General features: G+C 36.3%; 1 protein-coding gene across 2 annotated transcripts in view; it reads right to left on the bottom strand.

Annotated features, from left to right (window-relative positions):
- Nucleotides 1-869: 869 nt before the first annotated feature.
- The window catches only part of b3glcta (beta 3-glucosyltransferase a), a 95,837-nt gene continuing 76,217 nt past the window's right edge, over nucleotides 870-20,489 (bottom strand). The window contains exons 10-15 of one of the 2 annotated variants that reach the window (XM_081371272.1): nucleotides 16,248-16,317; nucleotides 15,371-15,484; nucleotides 11,518-11,617; nucleotides 11,271-11,390; nucleotides 9,838-9,982; nucleotides 870-1,930 (exon numbers count right to left, since the gene is read on the bottom strand). In XM_081371272.1, the coding sequence (XP_081227398.1) occupies nucleotides 1,772-1,930; nucleotides 9,838-9,982; nucleotides 11,271-11,390; nucleotides 11,518-11,617; nucleotides 15,371-15,484; nucleotides 16,248-16,317 (708 nt within the window). In that variant the 3' untranslated portion in view covers nucleotides 870-1,771. The remainder of the gene's footprint in view (nucleotides 1,931-9,837; nucleotides 9,983-11,270; nucleotides 11,391-11,517; nucleotides 11,618-15,370; nucleotides 15,485-16,247; nucleotides 16,318-20,489) is intronic. The other variant, XM_081371273.1, reaches the window with a different exon arrangement.

The raw sequence follows: 20,489 nt of genomic DNA, 5'->3' as shown, positions 1-20,489 counted from the left end.
TCGCATGGAAGCAAGGTTACAGTTGTAACCTGAGACGTTCCCTTACGAAGTGGAACTTCCATGGTAAGGGAGTGCCTGCCTTACTGGACTAACTATAAAAGTCACGGCCTTTTTGAAAAACCTTCCTCCCCGACAGGGCAGGTAAAGATACCCAAGTGCCCTCAGAGCATCGCCCATCATTAGCTATGTCAAAAACTTGACACAGCCTTTCAGGGAGTTGCTGCTCAAAGTAGACTACAACCTTTGATCTACCACTACTTCTCAGGGGACGAAATTAGCCTAATTCTCGTTTTCATCACAAAGGGATGTAAATCATGAAAAGAAAAGACTTCCTCGCATTTCAACTCACCCTCTAATGACTATAGAGGAGCTTAAACTCTACTTATTCACACTAACCATCACGTTGAATCTCTCGACCACTGTCTCAACGGAGGTGCCAAAGAGATCTGAAGACAAAATTGGGGATGTCCAGGAGAGATTTCTTTCTCCTTAATCCTTGAGAGCTTTAACCACAAGTCCCTCTCTGTTTTACCACCAAAACCTGAAGTTAGTCTCCTTATTCATACATAATCCATCCATCCATCCATCCATCCATCCATCCATCGGTCTCTCTGCCTATCTATCTTTGTCTATCTGTCCATCTGTTTGTCTATCTCTCCATCTCTCTCTCTCTGAGTACGAGCTGTCGGACACAACTACATTTGCTTCAAGCAGTTCATCAATCTTTCCTTGAAGTAACTGGTAACAGATCAATTTCACATTGCAATAGTAGTGCACACTCCCATCCATTTGTTGTGGATTAAAATTCAGTAGGCTCTTTTCGAGGAGAGCACAGAGCCCAGGTAAAGCACTTGTCCAGGACAAGCTTGCACAGGATATTTAATCTTGTCATGTTTTATTCATCCTAAACAAAATGTACAAACCTGAATTATTCTTTTTGTAAATTACATTTAAAAGCTTTTTCTCCCAAAGCTTTTGGCCGTAGCAAAATTGTAACCAGCATTTTATTGAAGATTTCATTGAGATTTGACAGTTACTTAAATCCAAATGAGCATAACTGGAAGTTGATTTTAGGCTGGACCACCTGTCTGACCAAACAGATGTTCAGAAAAAAACTGTTTGGAAACAGTCATCATTAGGCATATAAATTCCACACTTGACATTTAAATGCAAAGTTTGATCTCAGTGAATAACCTATGAATGACTGAGAAACTCATTACCATGGGAACATCTTTTGACAACTTCCAGATAATAGTGTTCCTTTAAGTGATTCATAATATATTCTATTTTTTCTGGCTCTGTGCACCAGCGCGGGCCAAAAATAACCTCATGACAAAGGCTTCAATGCAGTCTCATTAGTTATAAGAGGCAGTTGGTTTTGCATTCAATACTGAAATCAGGACACTGCAAAAATGAATTTAAGGCAACAGGATTTGCATTTTATCATAAATTTCAATATTATAATTCACACATAATTCAAACCTTTTAGAAAACAAAGGTGTTTAAAAATAAACCTACAAATAACATTGGACAGGTTGGGTTAATTGTGGAATATTCATATTTCAGACATTTGAGACATGCAACTCCCAAGAAAACACTGTTAAGGACATTCATACAGATCAGAAGGCATCCTTCCATTCATGTTTGTGCAAGATTCACAAAATTTAAAACATATGTAACAATGAAGAGCGAACAATAACATTTTTGCACGTCAGACCAGACATACACACTCTCACTACTACTCGCGCATACACACGCACACACACAAACACTATAATTCTTCTTTAGTGCTTTTCTGTAGTCCTTCTGTGTGTTCGCCGTTCTTCAACCACTTGTTAAACACCACAATAGGGTCTATGTTCCAGTGTTTGTGGAAGGAAATGGGGGTCTGGTGGGCCAAGAACTCCTTAGCGTAATCTTCTGGACGAGCCTGAGACAGAATACAAAAATAAACACAGGTGCAGATATGATTAGTGTTACCAAGTGAAACTACTACTGTTACTAACTTCCTGTTATACCATGGTCTGGGTGAATACTCGATTCTGATTGGCTGCAGGGTGTCCGTTAAAAAGTGATAATGGACACCTAGGAAAGGCGTCCCGTCAATTTGCCTGATGACAGTTCTAAATGATTGCGCTGGCTCAAACTCACTGATCAACTGCTGCGGTCGGGTCGCTGTGGCCACGTTGCTTGGCAACGCCTGTATACGGGAGATATTAAATAGTGCGCTCGACTTAATAAATAAAATGATGATGTGATGTTTGATTGAACCCAAATGGCTTATAAAAGAGTAGTGAAAGCAGTGTTAAAATGAATTAACAAATGAAGTTAATTGAATATTTTCCGTCACTGACTGAACTTTTTTTTTTAGCAGTGAAGGGCGTCTATCATTTTGACAGATTCCAGCAAGGGTGATCTATTTGTAGCCTGACTACGTCAGACTTCTTACTTCCGCTCAATTTCATTTCGCTTCTGTACTCAGTCTGAGACAGCGTAATAGCTTTCCGTTTTCCTCCGGCCTGAAAACAGCCGGCCAATCAACGAACAGAGGGCGGGCTGAGAGCCGTGACGTAGACGCTGATTGTACTGTGGATGCGTAGATTTACTTCACATAATCTGCAAAAGTCGTTCACAGCCATGTTCACTCCGGTATTTCGCTCGATGGTTTTGTTTTCGCATCATACATGTGTTTACAGTGGAAGTTAGATGCGGCTGAGCATGCGCATAACACACGCCATAACCAGGGGCGTAGCAACCGGGGGGGACACGTCCCCCTCACTTTTAGAAACCGGTGATTCTGTCCCCCGCATTTTTTTTTTTTTTCTCGGACAAATGCCCTGATTAAAACAATTTTTAATATAAAAATAAAAAATAACCAGGCAATCACCGAAAACGTGAGGAATGGATGATTCTGTTTTAGGGTGGGAGACATATAAGCCTGAAAAAAGTTTTTATTTTTTACTTCAAATATTAGGCATAAAAAATATTGTGTTGTGTTGTACTGACTCTTGCTTTTCCCACAATATATGTGGTCTTTTAGATTTTGTATTTGTAATTGGATTTATTCACCAATTTGTTGCATTCGTGCCTAAAATTGTCATATGGTGTGACATAAAAGTTATTCTATATAAAATGAAAATGGGATATACTCTCCCTAATTAACTAACTTCAACATAAATAGTTTTCATTACTCTCTTAAGATTTAACATTTCTTTTGTGCAGATTCATTAGATTTTGTATTGTTTTTCTAAACCATCATGCAAAGTAAGTCATCTCTCCTCAGCCTTTCCAGATATTTTAGATTAATTATGTTAAACCCAGTTATAAATCTATGAAAATGCTTGTGACTCTTGCTGATACTATTTCTCTTGTGTTCTGTTGACCTTTTTATGATTTATAATTAAGAAAGTATTTTTACTGGCACAATTCTGAATGTCACACCAAATTATATAGTGTCACGCTATATGATAAACTGCACCACTCCACAATTTGTCAATGCAAAAAACTGTATTTTATTTGCATTCAACATTCAATTAATTCAATTCAGTTAACATTAATCAATAAACATACTAACATTGTTTTAAAACTTTTAAAATTATAAGAAACTCATAAATATGAGTAAATCAAACACCATCTCACTTCAAGAACATCAAATTGAGTAAAAGAAATTGAAAAGAAATACATTCATTGTATAGGTAATTTAATGATCACTATTAAACATTCACTATTATCATTGAATATGTTTTGAATAGTTATTTATTTATCATTAAAAAAGGTGTATGTAATATTGTGTGACAAAAATATCATTTGGTGTGACTTAGAAAAACATTCAAACCATATGATAGAGTGTCACACCATATGACGTTTTGCTCAGTTAAGCTAATCTCTTGGTTAACTAAAAACAGCTAGCTTATACTTAGCATGTAAATTGCCACATGGCAGGAATGATTTTTAAGAATTAATAAGTAAAATTCGTATAAAAGTGTTTCATTTTTATGTAAATAATGTCACACCATAAGACACAAAACATTGACCACTAGTGAGCATGTCAGATACAGAGCTTTTTAATTAAAAATTAAAAAGCCAGAACTCAACTCTTGACCTTGCAAACCACTCCAGAGATGAAACTGCAACTTCCTGGATGAGTGTGGACCTCTTCATCATAATGATATCCAAATTATTATCCATTCAAAATATAGATTGCAGTGTCTCATCATATGAAGCCCATTTTACGGACAAAATGTATTTGGCCAGAACTTGCTTTAAAATCATACACAGACATCAACACTTTCTGTGTCTGTTGAAATGGCCTAATTCTGTTACTTAAACTGTAAATCTATCAATTATTTATACTTTGCTGATATATATTGTCATATTAGTAAGGTCACACATATCCCGGACAGTCACACCACATGACAATTTTGATGTTTAGATAAAAATTTGAAGTAGAGGTCTTTATACACCAACTACATGTATGGTATGCTGTAATAATATCTTGTCTGAGGAACAACATGAAGATTTATATTTTAAAAAAATACCCATTTTTATTAGGTTATGACATCATGGACGGGTAGAATTGCATGTCATGTCTCCCACCCTTTATTTCATTTGATGTAAGTGGCGATTGATAGCCTATAGTTGATAATAATATAGGCCTAATGTGCGCTGTCGAGGCTCGTGAAGTTATAACATTTTAGAAACAATATAGCCTAGTTAAGAAACAATATATAGCCTAAGGCTACACACGACCAGCTGTTTTCCTGAATGCCATCAAGATTGAAACCGTGACTGGTTTCATAACAGTTCAATAAACAAACAGTTAAAATTAACTTACATTAATTTTACTTGATGTACTCAAAAATGTACTCACTTACATTTTAGTCGCAATGACTGTTTTTGCTCTGTTTCATCAGCGAAAATAGTCCCAAACAAAGATCACAGCAGAACGCGCATCTCACAGCAACACTCGTTGCATTACTGAATGATTCAGCGTTTTGAACAAATCGGTTGAGTCAAAGATTCAATTACCCATTCATAAACTGCCTCATTCTGAATAAATCAGCCGTTTGAACGAATCGTTTGAATGAATGACTCAATGACTCGCTCATTAAGACGGTTGCCTGCCGCCTCCTACTGGCGGTTTAGTTTCATAAAGTATCATTCTTTTCAACATTCCTTATTTGTATATTCAAAAATATTTAAAATAGTCTAATTTAATACAGTTATAATTTTTCAATGTAAATTATTTAATTTGATTGGTAACAGCCTAGTGTCTTATTATTTTAATTGAATATATTGATCAAATTTAAGAATTTAAAATGAAAGATGGAGCATAAAATTAGGGGGGAAATGCCTTTATAAAAGGTACAAAAAAAATTGTGTTTTCAAACAGTGATGTAATGAAACATTGACAATTTAAGTTTGAAGGGAGTAAAGCCTCTGTTAAGGCTATAAGGAAATAATTTTGCCAAAAGAAGAACTTTTATTTTAAATAAATGTTCATTTTAAATCAGCCTACTTCAGTGTGATATGTTACCATAATTTGAATAATTTGATACCAGAATTTGAATAATTGTAATGTGATGATCAGATGCAGATATCTAAATCAGAGAATATCATCGGGCGGTTTGTGGGTGGATTATTTATTTTTAACAGTGGATTCAGGTGACTCAAAGTGCACCAGATTAATGAATTTATCTTTAAAATGTACAAAATTTTCTTACGGGGGGGCATGCCCCCCGGACCCCCCTAGAGGTTACAAGCTCCACCAACAAAAATAATGTGGGAAACACATTAGGGTATGATGATCTACAAAAAAATTACACATTTAATTATCTTATTATTAAACATTATTAGGATTTTACCACCTCCGCCTCGTTTTGAGCCAGGAAAATGAACATCACCTTTGGGTCACGTCCTATGGTCACATACAGCTTTTGTCCCCCCCACTTTTATAATGGCTGCTACGCCCCTGGCCATAACCAAACGTTATGTGATTGGCTTACGGGTAACCAATGATTTTAAACTTCAGACAATAGATTCTGTTGCTCCACTTAAACCTAAACGCTTAAAGAAAAAAACTGAGCCATGGCTGAACGAGTCTGTACACAGTTTTAGACGACTATGTAGACAGGCTGAACGAAGATGGAGAAAGCATAGACTTCAGGTGTATCACGAAGTACTGAGAGATGCTTTTTCTAATTTTCAAAATGCAGTTAAGGCGGCAAAATGTCAGTATTTTTCACAAATAACTGAAAAATATAGACAAAAGCCAAGGTTACTTTTTTCTACTATAAACTCTGCTTTAAATCCACCTATTAAAGCATATCCGGTACCCTCCCACCTAAATGGTGATGATTTTCTTAGATTTTTTTCTAATAAGATCGAAAATCAAAGGCCAGGTACTGATGAAATTCAGAACAATTATGACACTGAAAACACTCAGTTTATGCTACCTCCATGCTCCTCAGTTTGTCATGAATTTGATTCTATTTCTATCTCACATCTACAAGAAATGATTACCCATCTTAGGCCTACAATTTGTTCATTAGACATTATTCCACCTCGTAGTTTAATACAACTTTTTGACACATTAGGACCAAGTTTACTCACCCTTGTTAATAAATCACTTAGTTTAGGGATCTTTCCAGCTGATCTGAAAAATGCCTTAGTACTTCCATCAATCAAGAAACCAGACCTTGATCCTGCTGTTTTGAATAACTATAGGCCTATCTCTAATTTGCCAAATCAACTACATTCTTATCTAAATTTACATTCTATATATGAGAAGTTTCAATCCGGTTTTCGAGCACTCCACAGTACTGAATCAGCACTATTGAAGGTTTTTAATGACATCTGGGGGGGGGGGGGGGGGGGGTGTCCCTCAGGGCTCAATCCTGGCCCCTATGCTCTTTTCCCTCTATATGCTCCCTTTGGGATCCATATTTAAAAAATATGATGTGTCGTTTCACTGCTATGCAGATGACATTCAGATTTATGTTCCTATTAAACGGGCAGGAAAAAATTCATTCGAGCACCTGTTGGCGTGCCTACACGAAATAAAGAAGTGGATGTCAGCAAACTTCCTAAAATTAAATGAAAATAAAACGGAACTTATACTCTTTGGTCCTTCTAAAAGTAGATTAAACCACCTCCCTGAAGCATATACTCTTTCTTTGCCAGTAAATACCAGTGTGAAAAATCTTGGTGTTTCATTAGATAGTTTCTTGAAACTGGATAAGCAAGTAAATTTTGTTGTCAGATCTTGTTTTTTCCATCTACGTATGCTGACTAAAGTTAAGGCTTTTCTATGTCCCCAAGCTTTTGAATGGGTGATACATGCATTCTTGTCATCTCGACTGGACTATTGTAATTCTTTATACTATGGAATAAATTCAACAACTCTAAAACGTCTTCAAATAGTCCAAAATGCAGCAGCGAGACTTTTAAAAGGCATTCGCAAACGTGAACATATTACCCCGATTTTAGCATCCCTTCACTCGTTTTAGGGTTGATTTTAAAATTCTTTTATTTGTCTACAAGTGCCTAAATAACCTAGCTCCCCTTTATCTATCTGAGCTCTTAGAGCAATACAATCCTTCCAGAGATCTTAAGTCAGGTACACAGAAACTTTTATCTATACCACGGTACAGGTTAAAACACAGAGGTCATCGTGCCTTTGCCATTGCGGGCCCGACACTATGGAATAGCTTGCCTAATCATGTTCATTCTGCATCTGACTTGTCAGTTTTCAAATCACGCTTGAAAACACACTTTTATTCAATTGCTTTTAATAACTTGTAATTTGTATTGAATTTTTCTTGCTTTGTCTGTTGTGTGATATTTTATTGCTTTGTAAAGCACATTGGTCAGCTTGTCTGTATAAATGGTGCTATATAAATAAATTTTGACTTTGACTTTGAAATAGCTGCCCGAGAGGCATTTCAAAGCTGGCTGTCAAATGAAATGCCTGAAAGGGACTTTTCTATTAAAAATAATTGCAAAAATATCACAGCAGCTGAGTTGAAAAGTTTCTTCAAATGGCCAAATAGTTGTGATGTCGTTGATAAAAGACGTGAAAAAGAGGGACTGATGCGGATGCGATGAAATACAAAAAAAAAAAAAAAACAATGTTTAGCTGTCACCAGCACAAGCACCCAGTTTAACGCTGCCTTCATGTGCTGCCGGAATTATCGTAAATACAAGTATCTTAGTAAGAAAATTGGACAAGAACACCCTCCCAAGTCGTATTTACCAATGGGAAACTCATATGATACCCGAGTTTCCGAGTTGGGCATGCCATAAACTTTAAACATGGCGGAGAAGAGAACGATTGCTGCTGTGATGGCTATTCTTTATTAGATTTTTCCACATCAGCTTTATCACCTTGTCTTGTCATTTAAGTAATGCATACTTTTATACATGAATAATCATTTGAAACTTATGTTTTATACACAGCGAAAATAGCCTGTATTTGACTTAAATTCTAGAATAGTCGATCAGCAAGCTGACTATCTAGATAGAGCAGTGAATGTCTATATTGTTGTCAATGATTGGGACGCTAAATATCATTTTGGCTTTAATACGATTTTCCTAATAAATAGGCAAGAATAAACCTGGTGTCATCCATGACTCCTGTTCTTTCAGACAACAAAGCACTTGAATGTGACAAGCTCGTAATCACAATTTCAGAAGGACCAGGAGGAAGGTTTGAGTTCAGGCACATAATCGACTAACTTTAGTTCCGTTAATCAATTATGTGATTTGTTCATATTTTAATTGTAATTGTATTTTGTAATATTGCGTTGTTCATATTTGCCTGTTCAGACACAAAGGTCATGATTTAGTGGCCTCCGCTGTTACTGCAGAGAAAACAAACAAACATTCATCTGCTTCATGTAGTGTTGAACATGAAAAGTGATGCAGTCTCTGTTTATCTGTTCTCAAACAAAAGCCTATAATCATTAAAATATGAAATTCAAAATGAAGGGTAATAATAGATTATGACAGAATTTGTATGACCCTGTCCATCAAAATGAGTCTAAAGCAACCACTGAGTTATCAGTAAAACTTTGGTTACATAACACTGCTAGTTGAGACCTTTGGTGACAACGATTCTGCTAGCATAATTTACTTAGAAAGATAAAAATATATATATACAGAGCATATCCGGACTGCTTCTTGCAGTACAATGAGGAAGATGAGTTTAGAAATGGCAGAAAAAGCAATATTATAATCAATTTTTTTCCCCGTAAATAACTCAGAATGAACGTGCCATCATTCTATCTGCAAAGATCAGCGCTTTAAATTATCTAGGAAATATACAGAGACCTGTATTGTCCATCCTACATTGGAAAATGTAGTTTTGTTCAAAAATTGCACAAAATCATTGTGCACACACAGAACATAATCTTAGACATCTAGTGCACTGAAAAATGAAGACCAACAGGAAAACAATTTGGGGCACTTGCTGTGCAGCCAACACCTTTTGTACCTTTGATAACTGGACAAAACATGGCAGCACAACATTGTGTGCTGACATTAGGACAGGGTACGTCATTAAGTCCCGAAGGAGTCTGTGTATGTGCCATGACCTAGTTATACTTTTGATGACAAAAATGTTTTTAAAAAAATCCGGAGAAGTCTGAAAATAAATAGATACATAAATAAATAAATAAATAATAAAAGTACTAATATTTATTTTTGCAATAATAATTTTGATAGCTAGGCAACACTGTCTGAGTAGGAAAAACATTCTTCTGGAGACAAAAATGCTTATGAAATAATACAATTATATAATAGCCTATAGTAAGATTAGGTAAAAATGTGTGCGTGTACCTGGTGGAACAGGGGACTGTGTGTGACAGGAACTCGTAGAGCATTGAGACACATGCCCAAAACCATGTCATCAGGAGCATCGTTACTGTAGCACTTACAGCCGCTGGCCAACAGCTGGACCACAGCCTCTCGACTGAACACCATCCTGTTCAATACACAACACAACAGCACTGTGTACAGTACGTGACTTCTTCAGTGCAGGACATTTAAAAAACATACGTTGATCTATTGATTTGCCATTGTAAGGTTTGTGGGTCACACTTTACAATAAGGTTTCATTAATTAATAACTTTAGTTAACATAAACTAAGAATGAACAATACTTCTACAGCATTTATTCATTTTAGTTAATGTTAATTTCAACATTTTCTAATCCATTATTAAAATCAAAATGTTAACATTAGTTAATGCACTATAAACTAACATTAACAAACAATAAATGGCAGAATTTTAATTAACAAAGATGAATAAATACTGTAACAAATGTATTTGCTCATTGTTAGTTCAAGTTAGTTAACACAATAAAGGGTTAGTTCACCCAAAAATGACAATTCTGTCAGTATTCACTCACCCTCATGTTGTTCCAACCCCGTAAGACTTTCGTTCATCTTCGGCCTATGAAGGAGTGATCCAGCTCTCAGATTTCATAAAAAATATCTAAATTTGTGTTCTGAAGATGAACGAGAGTCTTACGGGGTTGGAACAACATGAGGGTGAGGGTGAGTAATTACTGACAGGATTTTCATTTTTGGGTGAACTAACCCTTTAACTAATGCTAACAAATGAGAGCTTATTGTAAAATGTTATAAGTTTGTGAATACCAGGTGGTTGCATGTGCACTAACTCCAGAGTCTCTTACGGTAAGCTCATTTCTGACGGAACTGCTGCCAAAATATGCAAGAAAATTGCACCGCATGTGTGCATTTATCTGTGGGGGCCAAATTAGAGAGCTGATTGTGGTCAATTGTGGTTAGCGCACTTTGTCGTCATGACTATGAATTGTAAGATTAGACTGTCGTCATGGCAGTGATAACTGTTTGTATTTACACCAAATTATGTATTCATGTCAAAAATTATTTTATGTCAGTGGTCTTAGACTTTAAATATTGGATATTAAACTTGTGTGCAATTCCATCAAGCCAATAATTATTTAATTCTATTGCCAAAATATAATAAATGGCCGATATTCAAATTCTATTTTGTCTACACACACACACACACACACACACACACACACACACACACACACACACACCACGTTTTTTGTAATTTACATGGAGATGGAAACCCATTTTCAAAAGTTAGCATTTTCCCCAAAACGCCATTGTCATGTAAATGAACGGCCAAAAGCATAAACAGTTTTCTGCTTTTAGTTGAAAACGGTGCCGTGTAAACGGCCCGAAATTTGGTATTTGATATCAATCAATCACTCACCCCCCACCACCAGTGATGTAACTGTATCCTCCCTGACCCAGTCCGTACCCATAGCGCTCTCCCAGACACACTGGCTCTCTGGAGTCATAGCAGCTCAGCAAGGCCTGCAGTCTGGGTAAGCTGTGAGAACAAAACACATTATGCCACCCACTAAATGTGTAAATTGACTCCTTGTAAAAACATGCAATTTCCCAAACAACAGGAATACAGTATGTTCGCCTGGATGTGCAGAAACAGACAGCCTTACCTTATAAGAGTATCATCATCTACAATCAACAGCCAATCGGTCTTGGGCACGTGACTGCTCAAAAATCTTCTTAAGATGGCGAATGTTTTTCCACAGTGACCTGCAAACAGACATGGAATCTTGTTTCCGCCAAGTAATAAAAAAATAAAAAGGTAATTGTGACACTTTATCTCACAATTTTGACTTTTTTTCTTACAATTGCAAGTTTATATCTCACAATTCAGACTTTTTTCCTCTCCGAATTGCAAGTTTTTATATTGACAGAATATTGACAGAATTGATAGTTTTATCATGCAATTCTGACTCTATTTCTCGCAATTCCGAGTCTATAACTTGATTATTTATAACTTGCATTCGGAACGTACAATAAATGTCAGCGGCACCTTCCTAAACACCATTTCTTCTAAACAATGTCTTCCATCAGATACTGTGCATCATGTTGTTGTTTTTTTCAACACCCAGAGGTCAGTTGACTTTGTCTGACTTTGCTGAGAGCTTTACAACTCAGCAAATGAATGCACTCTGTCCATCCACAGGCTGAATGGGAAATGCAATGAGAACGGAACTCTATATCTCAGTTATGTACCCTTTGGATAAGTACTGCAGACATGATGTGATATCAGCTGGAAATGTTTTCCTAAGCCAAGAATCAGACTTTGATATTGAATAGAGAATTTCCACCGTAAGCAGAAAGACCCCGAAGAAACTGCACTGGTGACAATAATGCGAGAAAAGCATGAATGTGGCAGTGACAATGAAGGCTAAGGGAAGAGAGCAGAACAGGATGTGCTTGCTGTCAGACTGCACAGGGAGAACAGGACCCCCTTCACAACAAATATCAGTGGCCCCTGTAATGTGCCGGCCATCGAATAGCTTGCAGCCACCAGTTAAATCCACCCTCAAGACAACAATGATGGGAACAAGAGTGACTGTGTGTATATGTTTGGAAAAATGGCACAAATTCTAGGGAAAAGAATTAGACAGGAACGTGTCAAACAGAGTTGTGCAAAATTCAGAAGTTGCTCCCTTTCAATTCATAAGTGTGAATTTGAATTAAATTGGCCATACCCTTAGATTGACAGGAACAGGACTGAACACCTTGATTGGCCTGGCTGTGTAATTGGAGCATTTTTTGTCGTGCACAAAAAAAAAACAATCCTTCGAGTTGGGGAAGGAAGCACTTTTTCTTTCAGAACAATCTTGTACGTGGCTTGAGTCACGCATCCTTCTCAAAGACGTATATGCCAGATTCTAGCCTTACAGAAGAACCACCAGATCAACACCAATCCTCCACCAAATTACTCAGTGGGTGCGAGAGACTGTGGGTTGTAGGCCTCTCCAGGTCTCCGTCTAACCATTAGAGAAGATGAAAACTGGACTCATCAGAAAAGATCAGAATCAGGAAGATCCGTCTTTGTGAAGGATGCGTGACTCAAGCCGTCTACAAGATTATCCTGGAAGAAAACACGCTTCCACGTCTCGAAGGATTGGTTTTTCCCACAGGACAATGCTCCAATCCACACAGCCAGGCCAACCAAGGTGTAGATGGAGGACCTCCAGATCAATACCCTGTCATGGCCATCACAATCTCCAGACCTGAACCCCACTGAAAACCTCTGGAATGTAAGCAAGAGTGTCACCAGCCATTAAATAAAGCCAAGCTGCTTGAGCTTTTTCACCAGGAGTGGCATTAAGTCCCAACAGCAATGTGACCGACTTATAGGGAGCATGCCAAGACGCACGAAAGCTTTGATAGGAAATCAGGGTTATTCCACCAAATATTGATTTCTGAACGCTTCCCAAAACAATATATAGTGTTTAAAAATTAATATAAACTTGTTTTCTTTGCATTATTTGAGGTCTGAAAACATGGCATCTTTTTTTCCATTATTTTTATCAGTTGTCATTTTCTGCAAATAACTGCTCTAATTTGACAATATATTTATTTTTGAAATTTGGAAGAAATGTTGTCAGTAGTTTGTAGAATAAATAAAAAAATCTTCATTTTACTCAAACAGATACATATAAATAATAAATCAAGAGAAACTGCTAATTTTGCAATGGTCTCTTGAGTATTTCTAGAGCTGTATATATAATAAATGGATCGATAGATAGATATACTGTAGTGACAGTAAATAGTGAATTTTTCATCCCTCTTAACTTTAAACAGTGATATACAGCTTCACTTTCGTCACTATCTGCCAATGATAAACGCAAGAATCCGCATTTAATTTTGCTTTGACATCATTTGAGATTAAGAGAGCGAATTAATTTAATCTACTGAAGAGGGTTTTAGTCACAGACATTAGGCCTATGTCAAATGAATATCATTATGAATAAACAAGTGGAGAGAACAGAGGAACAGAATGTGTCAAGAGCATTTTAGAATATCAAACAAAAGGGAGAAGGTAATCAAAAAAGATTGACCCATCGGAGGTACTTCAAATAGTTTGAATGTTAGGAAAAAAAAACTTGTGGCTCGCATTTGACTTCCTGTTCTTATCAGAAGATAAGCATTATGATCACATTCGCATAGGTCACCAGTGACAGACTGCCATGGAAGTGCAGCTTATCAGCTTGTGGGTTGGTAGCGATGGAAAGAGATTGATAGAGAAATTGTCCCTAGAGCACACAGCATTTACTAACCGCATCTTACATTAATTAGGGCATTATGCAATCATCAGAAAACAGACGAAAAATTCTGATGATATCGAATTTCCCAGAAAAGAATCTGATCAGACATTTTTAATCATTCCAGCTGAGGTTTACAACAAACATGATTCACCAGGTTAGAAGACTTATGCATTCACATCCATATTACACCTCTATTCAACCCGTCCTTAGAATCAGAGTCCCAAAAATTCAATACAATACTGGATTCAGTGCTAAACTTTTTCTATACATGTCAGAGGTCTTGGCCTTCTCAACAATTAAAATCATAACAGTACAGTACCACTTTGACATAATTATTAAATTGATATTAAATTGTTTGTAGTAAAAGCTATTTTAGTCATTTTAATGGGCTTCTGCATGCATTACATACTATAAAATATTAATATAAATAAAAATACATAAAAATATTGTATTTAAAATTGTGTCCCAATGAATAGCATCGCAAGGTTAAAATCCTGTTAGCTATTCTGGTTGCTGTTGTTATTATTATAACTTTTTTAGAATAAAAATAACATATTGCTCAAACATTTGGGGTCAGTACGATTTGAAAGAATTTTGAAAGAAATTGATGCTTTAAAAGGGTGGATTAAATTGATCACATTTATAATGTTATAAAATATTTCTATCTTAAATAAATGCTGTTCCTTTGAACATTCTTTACTTAAAAAAATCAGGACATGTCTCACGGTATCAACAAAAATATTAAGCAGCATAACTGTTTTCATCATATAAATATTTCTCGAGCAGCAAATCAGCATATTAGAATGATTTCTGAAGGATCATGTGACACTGAAGCCTGGAGTAATGATGCTGAAAATGCAGCTTTACCATCACAGGAATACATTACTTTTTAAAATATATTAAAATAGAAAACAGGTATTTAAAATTTTAATAATACTTCAAAATATTACTTTTTAATGTATTTTTGGTCAAATAAATGCAGCCTTGGTGAGCATAAAAGACTTCTGTCAAAAACATTTCCAACACCAAACCTTTTAATGGTGAATTTATACCCAATTTTGCACCCAAATTTGGAAAGTGTCAGTGACAGCTTGACTATGAGTGTGCAGTACCTAAGATTGAAACACCGAAATGAAATATAGTTATTTCCAATAATAGACCTAGACACTGATCTCACGTCACAAATATACCAAGTATGAGAACAGATTTGAGCACTCACCCCTTTCTGTGTTTGGCACTCCCAGATTGACGGTCGGTATAGAGGGATCTGCGTAATCGCTGTAATACTCCAGCAGTGAGGCTTGTTCACCCCATGTTTTCTTCACCACAGGAACTGTTGTGTGGGAATAGAGAATCAATCAGTACTTCAACACATAAGAGATAACTCCCACAATCCTCAGAACACTGCGGTGGGTGGTGGTGGCATTGTCTTTTTATGAAATTTCGCCATTTTTTACTGAAAATATGCAATCATGATTCAAGTGGGCTACTTCATAAATGAATATACCTATTTGTAACAAGCTATTCCAACTGTAATACTAATGCTTCATTTACAACAGGAGCAGTTTTATCTAAAAATAATTGAAGGGGAAATATCGTGTTCTTCCAAATGCCAAATGCTTCAAAGCGACTTGCAAGATTATATGATAATCATATAATTATGATAATCAGAGCAATTAGATGCAACTGATGTGTCAGATGGTTCTCTGAATTCAAACTGCAACACTTTATCTGTCTCGTTAAGTTTGAATTAATGCCTGGTACTTAGCAACTGCCCAGAGTTGCCATGAAGGGCTCTAATAATGGAGAGAAGACTGGAGTGATGGGGCACTCGGCCAAAAATCTCTCAAATACCAAGTTGCTTTGGAGGTCAAACATTGACGCTCGTTGAACTGTTAAAGCAAAAGAAAACGTCAGACTGTGTCATCAGCTATAACTTTTTAAATTTTCGCACAACCTCAGACACATTATATTACTACTACTACTACTACTACTACTACTTATTAAGTGCTCTTGTGAAGAACAGGTGGGACCCTTGAGAGGGAGGCGGCGACGTATGTGTTAAGAGCACGGATTATAAAGGACGTACCACTCACCTCTGTCAGAATGGAACTTCTTACAAGTTTTCACTGCTACAAAGATGTTTTCACAATCAACAGGCTGGCCCTGGGAACACAGATGAAGAGAAAGTTTTGACAGATTACATAATGTTCAACAACATGTTGAAAGTGCTCAGCAGTACATACTGTGAAAAGTAAGAACACCCCATGTAAAATGTGTTTTTTTCTTCAACATAATCAGACACAGACACTGAATTGGCAATAATTGTGCTTTTATATACAGAAATATCCATTTCTTAAGTAAGAAAGCTTAGTACACCTCTACATTTACCACTAGATCAAGGGCTAAAATTAGTATTGTGTTCAAATTAGTTTAACAAAAAAGGAAGCACTTTTTAGGTCCATCCTCAATAACCAGAATGGGTTTGATCATAAGCAATACACAGTATCATCATGCTAAGCAGTGTTGATATCGTCAAGACTATTAAGAACTATTTCCTATTAAGAACTACTTTATTGATAACATAAATCATTTAGATTGAAGTTTTAAAATGACTAAAACTGAAATTGAAATTAAACTTAATTAAAGCTAAACAGAACATTAATAAAAATGACAAAAGCATATACATAGGAAATCTTTGCAAGTAAGCAAATAGAGAATACTATAATGTCTAAATTTAATGGGTGAATATATTTTAATTCCAGAAAAAAAAAAAAATTATATATATATATATATATATATATATATATATATTGTATATATATATATATATATATATATATATATTTGGAACTAGGACATTATTTTGCTGCTTATTCCTTACATATTTGTGACAATAGCTCAGGTCACTGTAACTCGCAGCACCATGTAAGAGATGAGTCAGTGTCCACTGGTAAAACTGCAGCTGTGAAGACGGTCACAATTTTCATTTTGGAGGCTTAATGTGAGGGATGTTGCGCTTTAATGTGTTTAGTCACCCCTAACAGATGCTTAATGCTTAATTTGCCACCTTGAATCACAGCAGGTGTTTACAAACCATTCAAATCATTAGAGTATCATACTTACAATGCCAAGTCTATTTGCTCACTTAAGTAATTTTTACTTGCATTTTATACTTGTTATTTCTATCCACCTTATTCCAGATGAACTTCCTGCGTTTTGAATTATGGATGGCACTTCCGGTTTGGGGAACTTCCATTCAAAAAGACTGAAATGAATCATTTCAAATCATAAGGTTGCCCTACAAATAAAGCTTATCCGTCAGTTTGACTCAGTAAGCTATCAGTTTTCTTTCATGTTTTATTTAAGAATAACACTTGGTATTTTAACGTGACATGTTATAACAAAGAATAGGCCCTATCTATGGCAAGAGCTCTTTTCAGTCACTGCATTCTTTTCCTCATGATTATTTCCTTGTTTTCCTTTTGCATTCCGCTGATAAAGGGATAGTTCACTTTGAAATTAAATTTTGGTATGTTTTAGTTTACCTCAAGGGCATCCAAGATGTAGGTGTCTTTTTTTCCGCAGTAGTTTCAATTTTGATATTTTTAGGTCAAACCGTTCTTGTCTGACAGTCATATCATGCAGGTCTATGGTCACTGTCTCAAAGAGCATGCACAGAGTCCAAATTAAAACAATTCCCCATCGTCCAAATTAAACAATTCCCCATCGTAAGTACACATTGATGGCCTAAGACACGAAACGAGTGGTTTGTGTGAGAAAACGAACAGTATTTATATCGTTTTTACCTCTTGTGCGTGCATCCTGGTGTGTGACGTGTGCGCAGACTGGTGCATAGAATACACTAGAAGTCACCTTGGCTACGGCAGTTCATTGGAACGAATGTCTTTAAGGCGACATCTAGTGTATATATATCTATGCACCAGTCTGCGCACACGTCACACACCAGGATGCACGCGCGCCCTCAGATCACTTGGATGTGGCTGTGTTACAAGAGGTAAAAACGATATAAATACTGTTCGTTTCCTCACACAAACCGCTCGATTCATGTCTTAGGCCATCAATGTGTACTTACGATGGGGAATTGTTTAATTTGGACGATGGGGAATTGTTTTAATTTGGACTCTGTGCATGCTCTTTGAGGGGGTGACCATAGACCTGCATTATAGGACTGTCAGACAAGAACGGTTTGACCTAAAATTATCAAAATTGAAACTACTGCGGAAAAAAAGACACCTACATCTTGGATGCCCTTGAGGTAAGCTAAAACATACCAAAATTTAATTTCAAAGTGAACTATCCCTTTAAAGTATGAAAAAGGTCAACATATACTGCACATCTGTGGTCTGTTCTCCTGATTTAATTTACAGTATATGCCATTATAATTCACTGGAATGCACGAAAAATCTGTCTTTTTTTATCCCCAAATCCTCACGTCTCTTTCCAGGATTGTTTTCACAGGTAAATACAATTTATTATCAGTCAAAATGACTGAAATCACTTTGAAATAGTATCAGATTACCACAGTCATATTTAACCGCCCGATTTTGCTGTGGAAAGATTCACGCTTTTGGGGTTATTCATGGTCTGTTTAAAGTACCTTGTTGATGCTTTTACACTTTTGAATGTCCTTTTAATGTTAGATGGTTGAAGGATGAGTAGAATAATGTAATGTCATTGTACACAGTATATATAAAATATATTATTGCGTCTTTCACTGATTGTTTACGGTTTAACGGAAGTTACACCCATAATTCGCGCAAAGCGTCATGGGGCGTAGGAATAATGTGGATACATGCTTTAAAAGTCTCAGATTGGAATAAAGGCAAATGAAAACATCTGCCCTTCCAAACCAAACTTGTGATTTTCACACTTTCAACAGACACAGCAGTCCAACTTCTTTTTGTATTATGCTAATGTTTGTTTTTATGTATTTCTGGTTACGTTTTTGGTTCTAAATCTGAGGAGAGCATGCAAAGGCCCGATAATCGTAACTGAGATAAGAGCGCTCAGCGCTGCTACAGGGAGATAATGCTTTGATCTGAGTACGCTGTGAATATTAAACACCAGGAGATTCCGGATGTTGAAAAAGCATCGGGGCAGGAGACGAGCTGATAAATGACCTGATAAAGTTTGTACATTTTAGAATAATCTGCAGTGAAGATGTCTGTTGATATCATGCTGAAAATAGGCATGGTTATTTAAAATATGTACACACAGGAACACGCACACACGCAGTGTAACATTCACAATTATCTGTCTCTAAAAAAGAAAGTTACAAAAATGGAAATAAGGAGGTAAAATAGCCTCAAGCACAGCAGTTTATGAATTATGTAATATAATGTTTCAAAAAGAAACCACAAGTGCCACTTAACATCAATGAGATTTTAATGGTTCATAATGGAACAGGCGACAGATGCTTTAATGCGCTTGATGGTGTTGCAAACGGCCCAAACTCACAAATTCATAGTAATTTGCATAACGTTCGAAGCATAACAACTATGAAGTGAACACATGGTCACCGTCTTCAGACTGAAACAGGATGAAATGACCAGGAATGGATTAGGATAAATGGATTTTTAATTTGATTTATAATATTTGGTTGGGATCAAACCCAGATGTTCAGAGACTGAATTATTATACCTTAATTATAATTTGTTTTTTGAGAAGAGGAGAAGAGGGTAAGGTTGGAAAAAATGGTAATAAATATAAAAACACTCTTCATCTCTGACTTTGTTCAAAGTGTTGTTTCAAAGAGTACTTGAATCGATACTGGTCTGCACTTCTCATCAACGTAGCCTAAATGGATTCGCCCCATGCTGTCTAGTGCATCGCACAGCTTTGTCACACAGATTTTGATAGTTGGTCAGCAGTTTGCCAAATATCCTACATTACCTCCTAGGGATAATTATAGGTGCAGATGTGAAGTAAATAAATATTTATGAGATAAACTAATATTTCACAGCACGTGAATGTATGTCTACACAGAAGAAAGCTTTGTCTAGGCTCTGCCCCGGTACGGTTTGTGCCAAGTCATTAGTCTGGTTGTTTGATGAGAAAGAGGTGAAACACCTCAGGAAAGGTGTAGTTGCAATAAATGCTTTAAGAATCTGTACAGCTGAAGAGCAGATGACTATTATTCTGTCAGGACCACTATCATCAAAGATGATTGACAATTAGCATACAGTTAGGATTGGCGGTATGGTTCTGCAGTCTAGCATGGATAAGAGCAGGGACAGCAGCAATAACCCCCCTTAGGGTGACAGAACAGAACCAACATGAATGTATTGCAGATCTCATTAATGTCAATGTTTTAA

Source organism: Scardinius erythrophthalmus (assembly GCF_964197995.2).
Source record: "Scardinius erythrophthalmus genome assembly, chromosome: 7".
Taxonomy (NCBI): domain Eukaryota; kingdom Metazoa; phylum Chordata; class Actinopteri; order Cypriniformes; family Leuciscidae; genus Scardinius; species Scardinius erythrophthalmus.
This window is presented reverse-complemented; position numbering and strand designations above follow the sequence as displayed.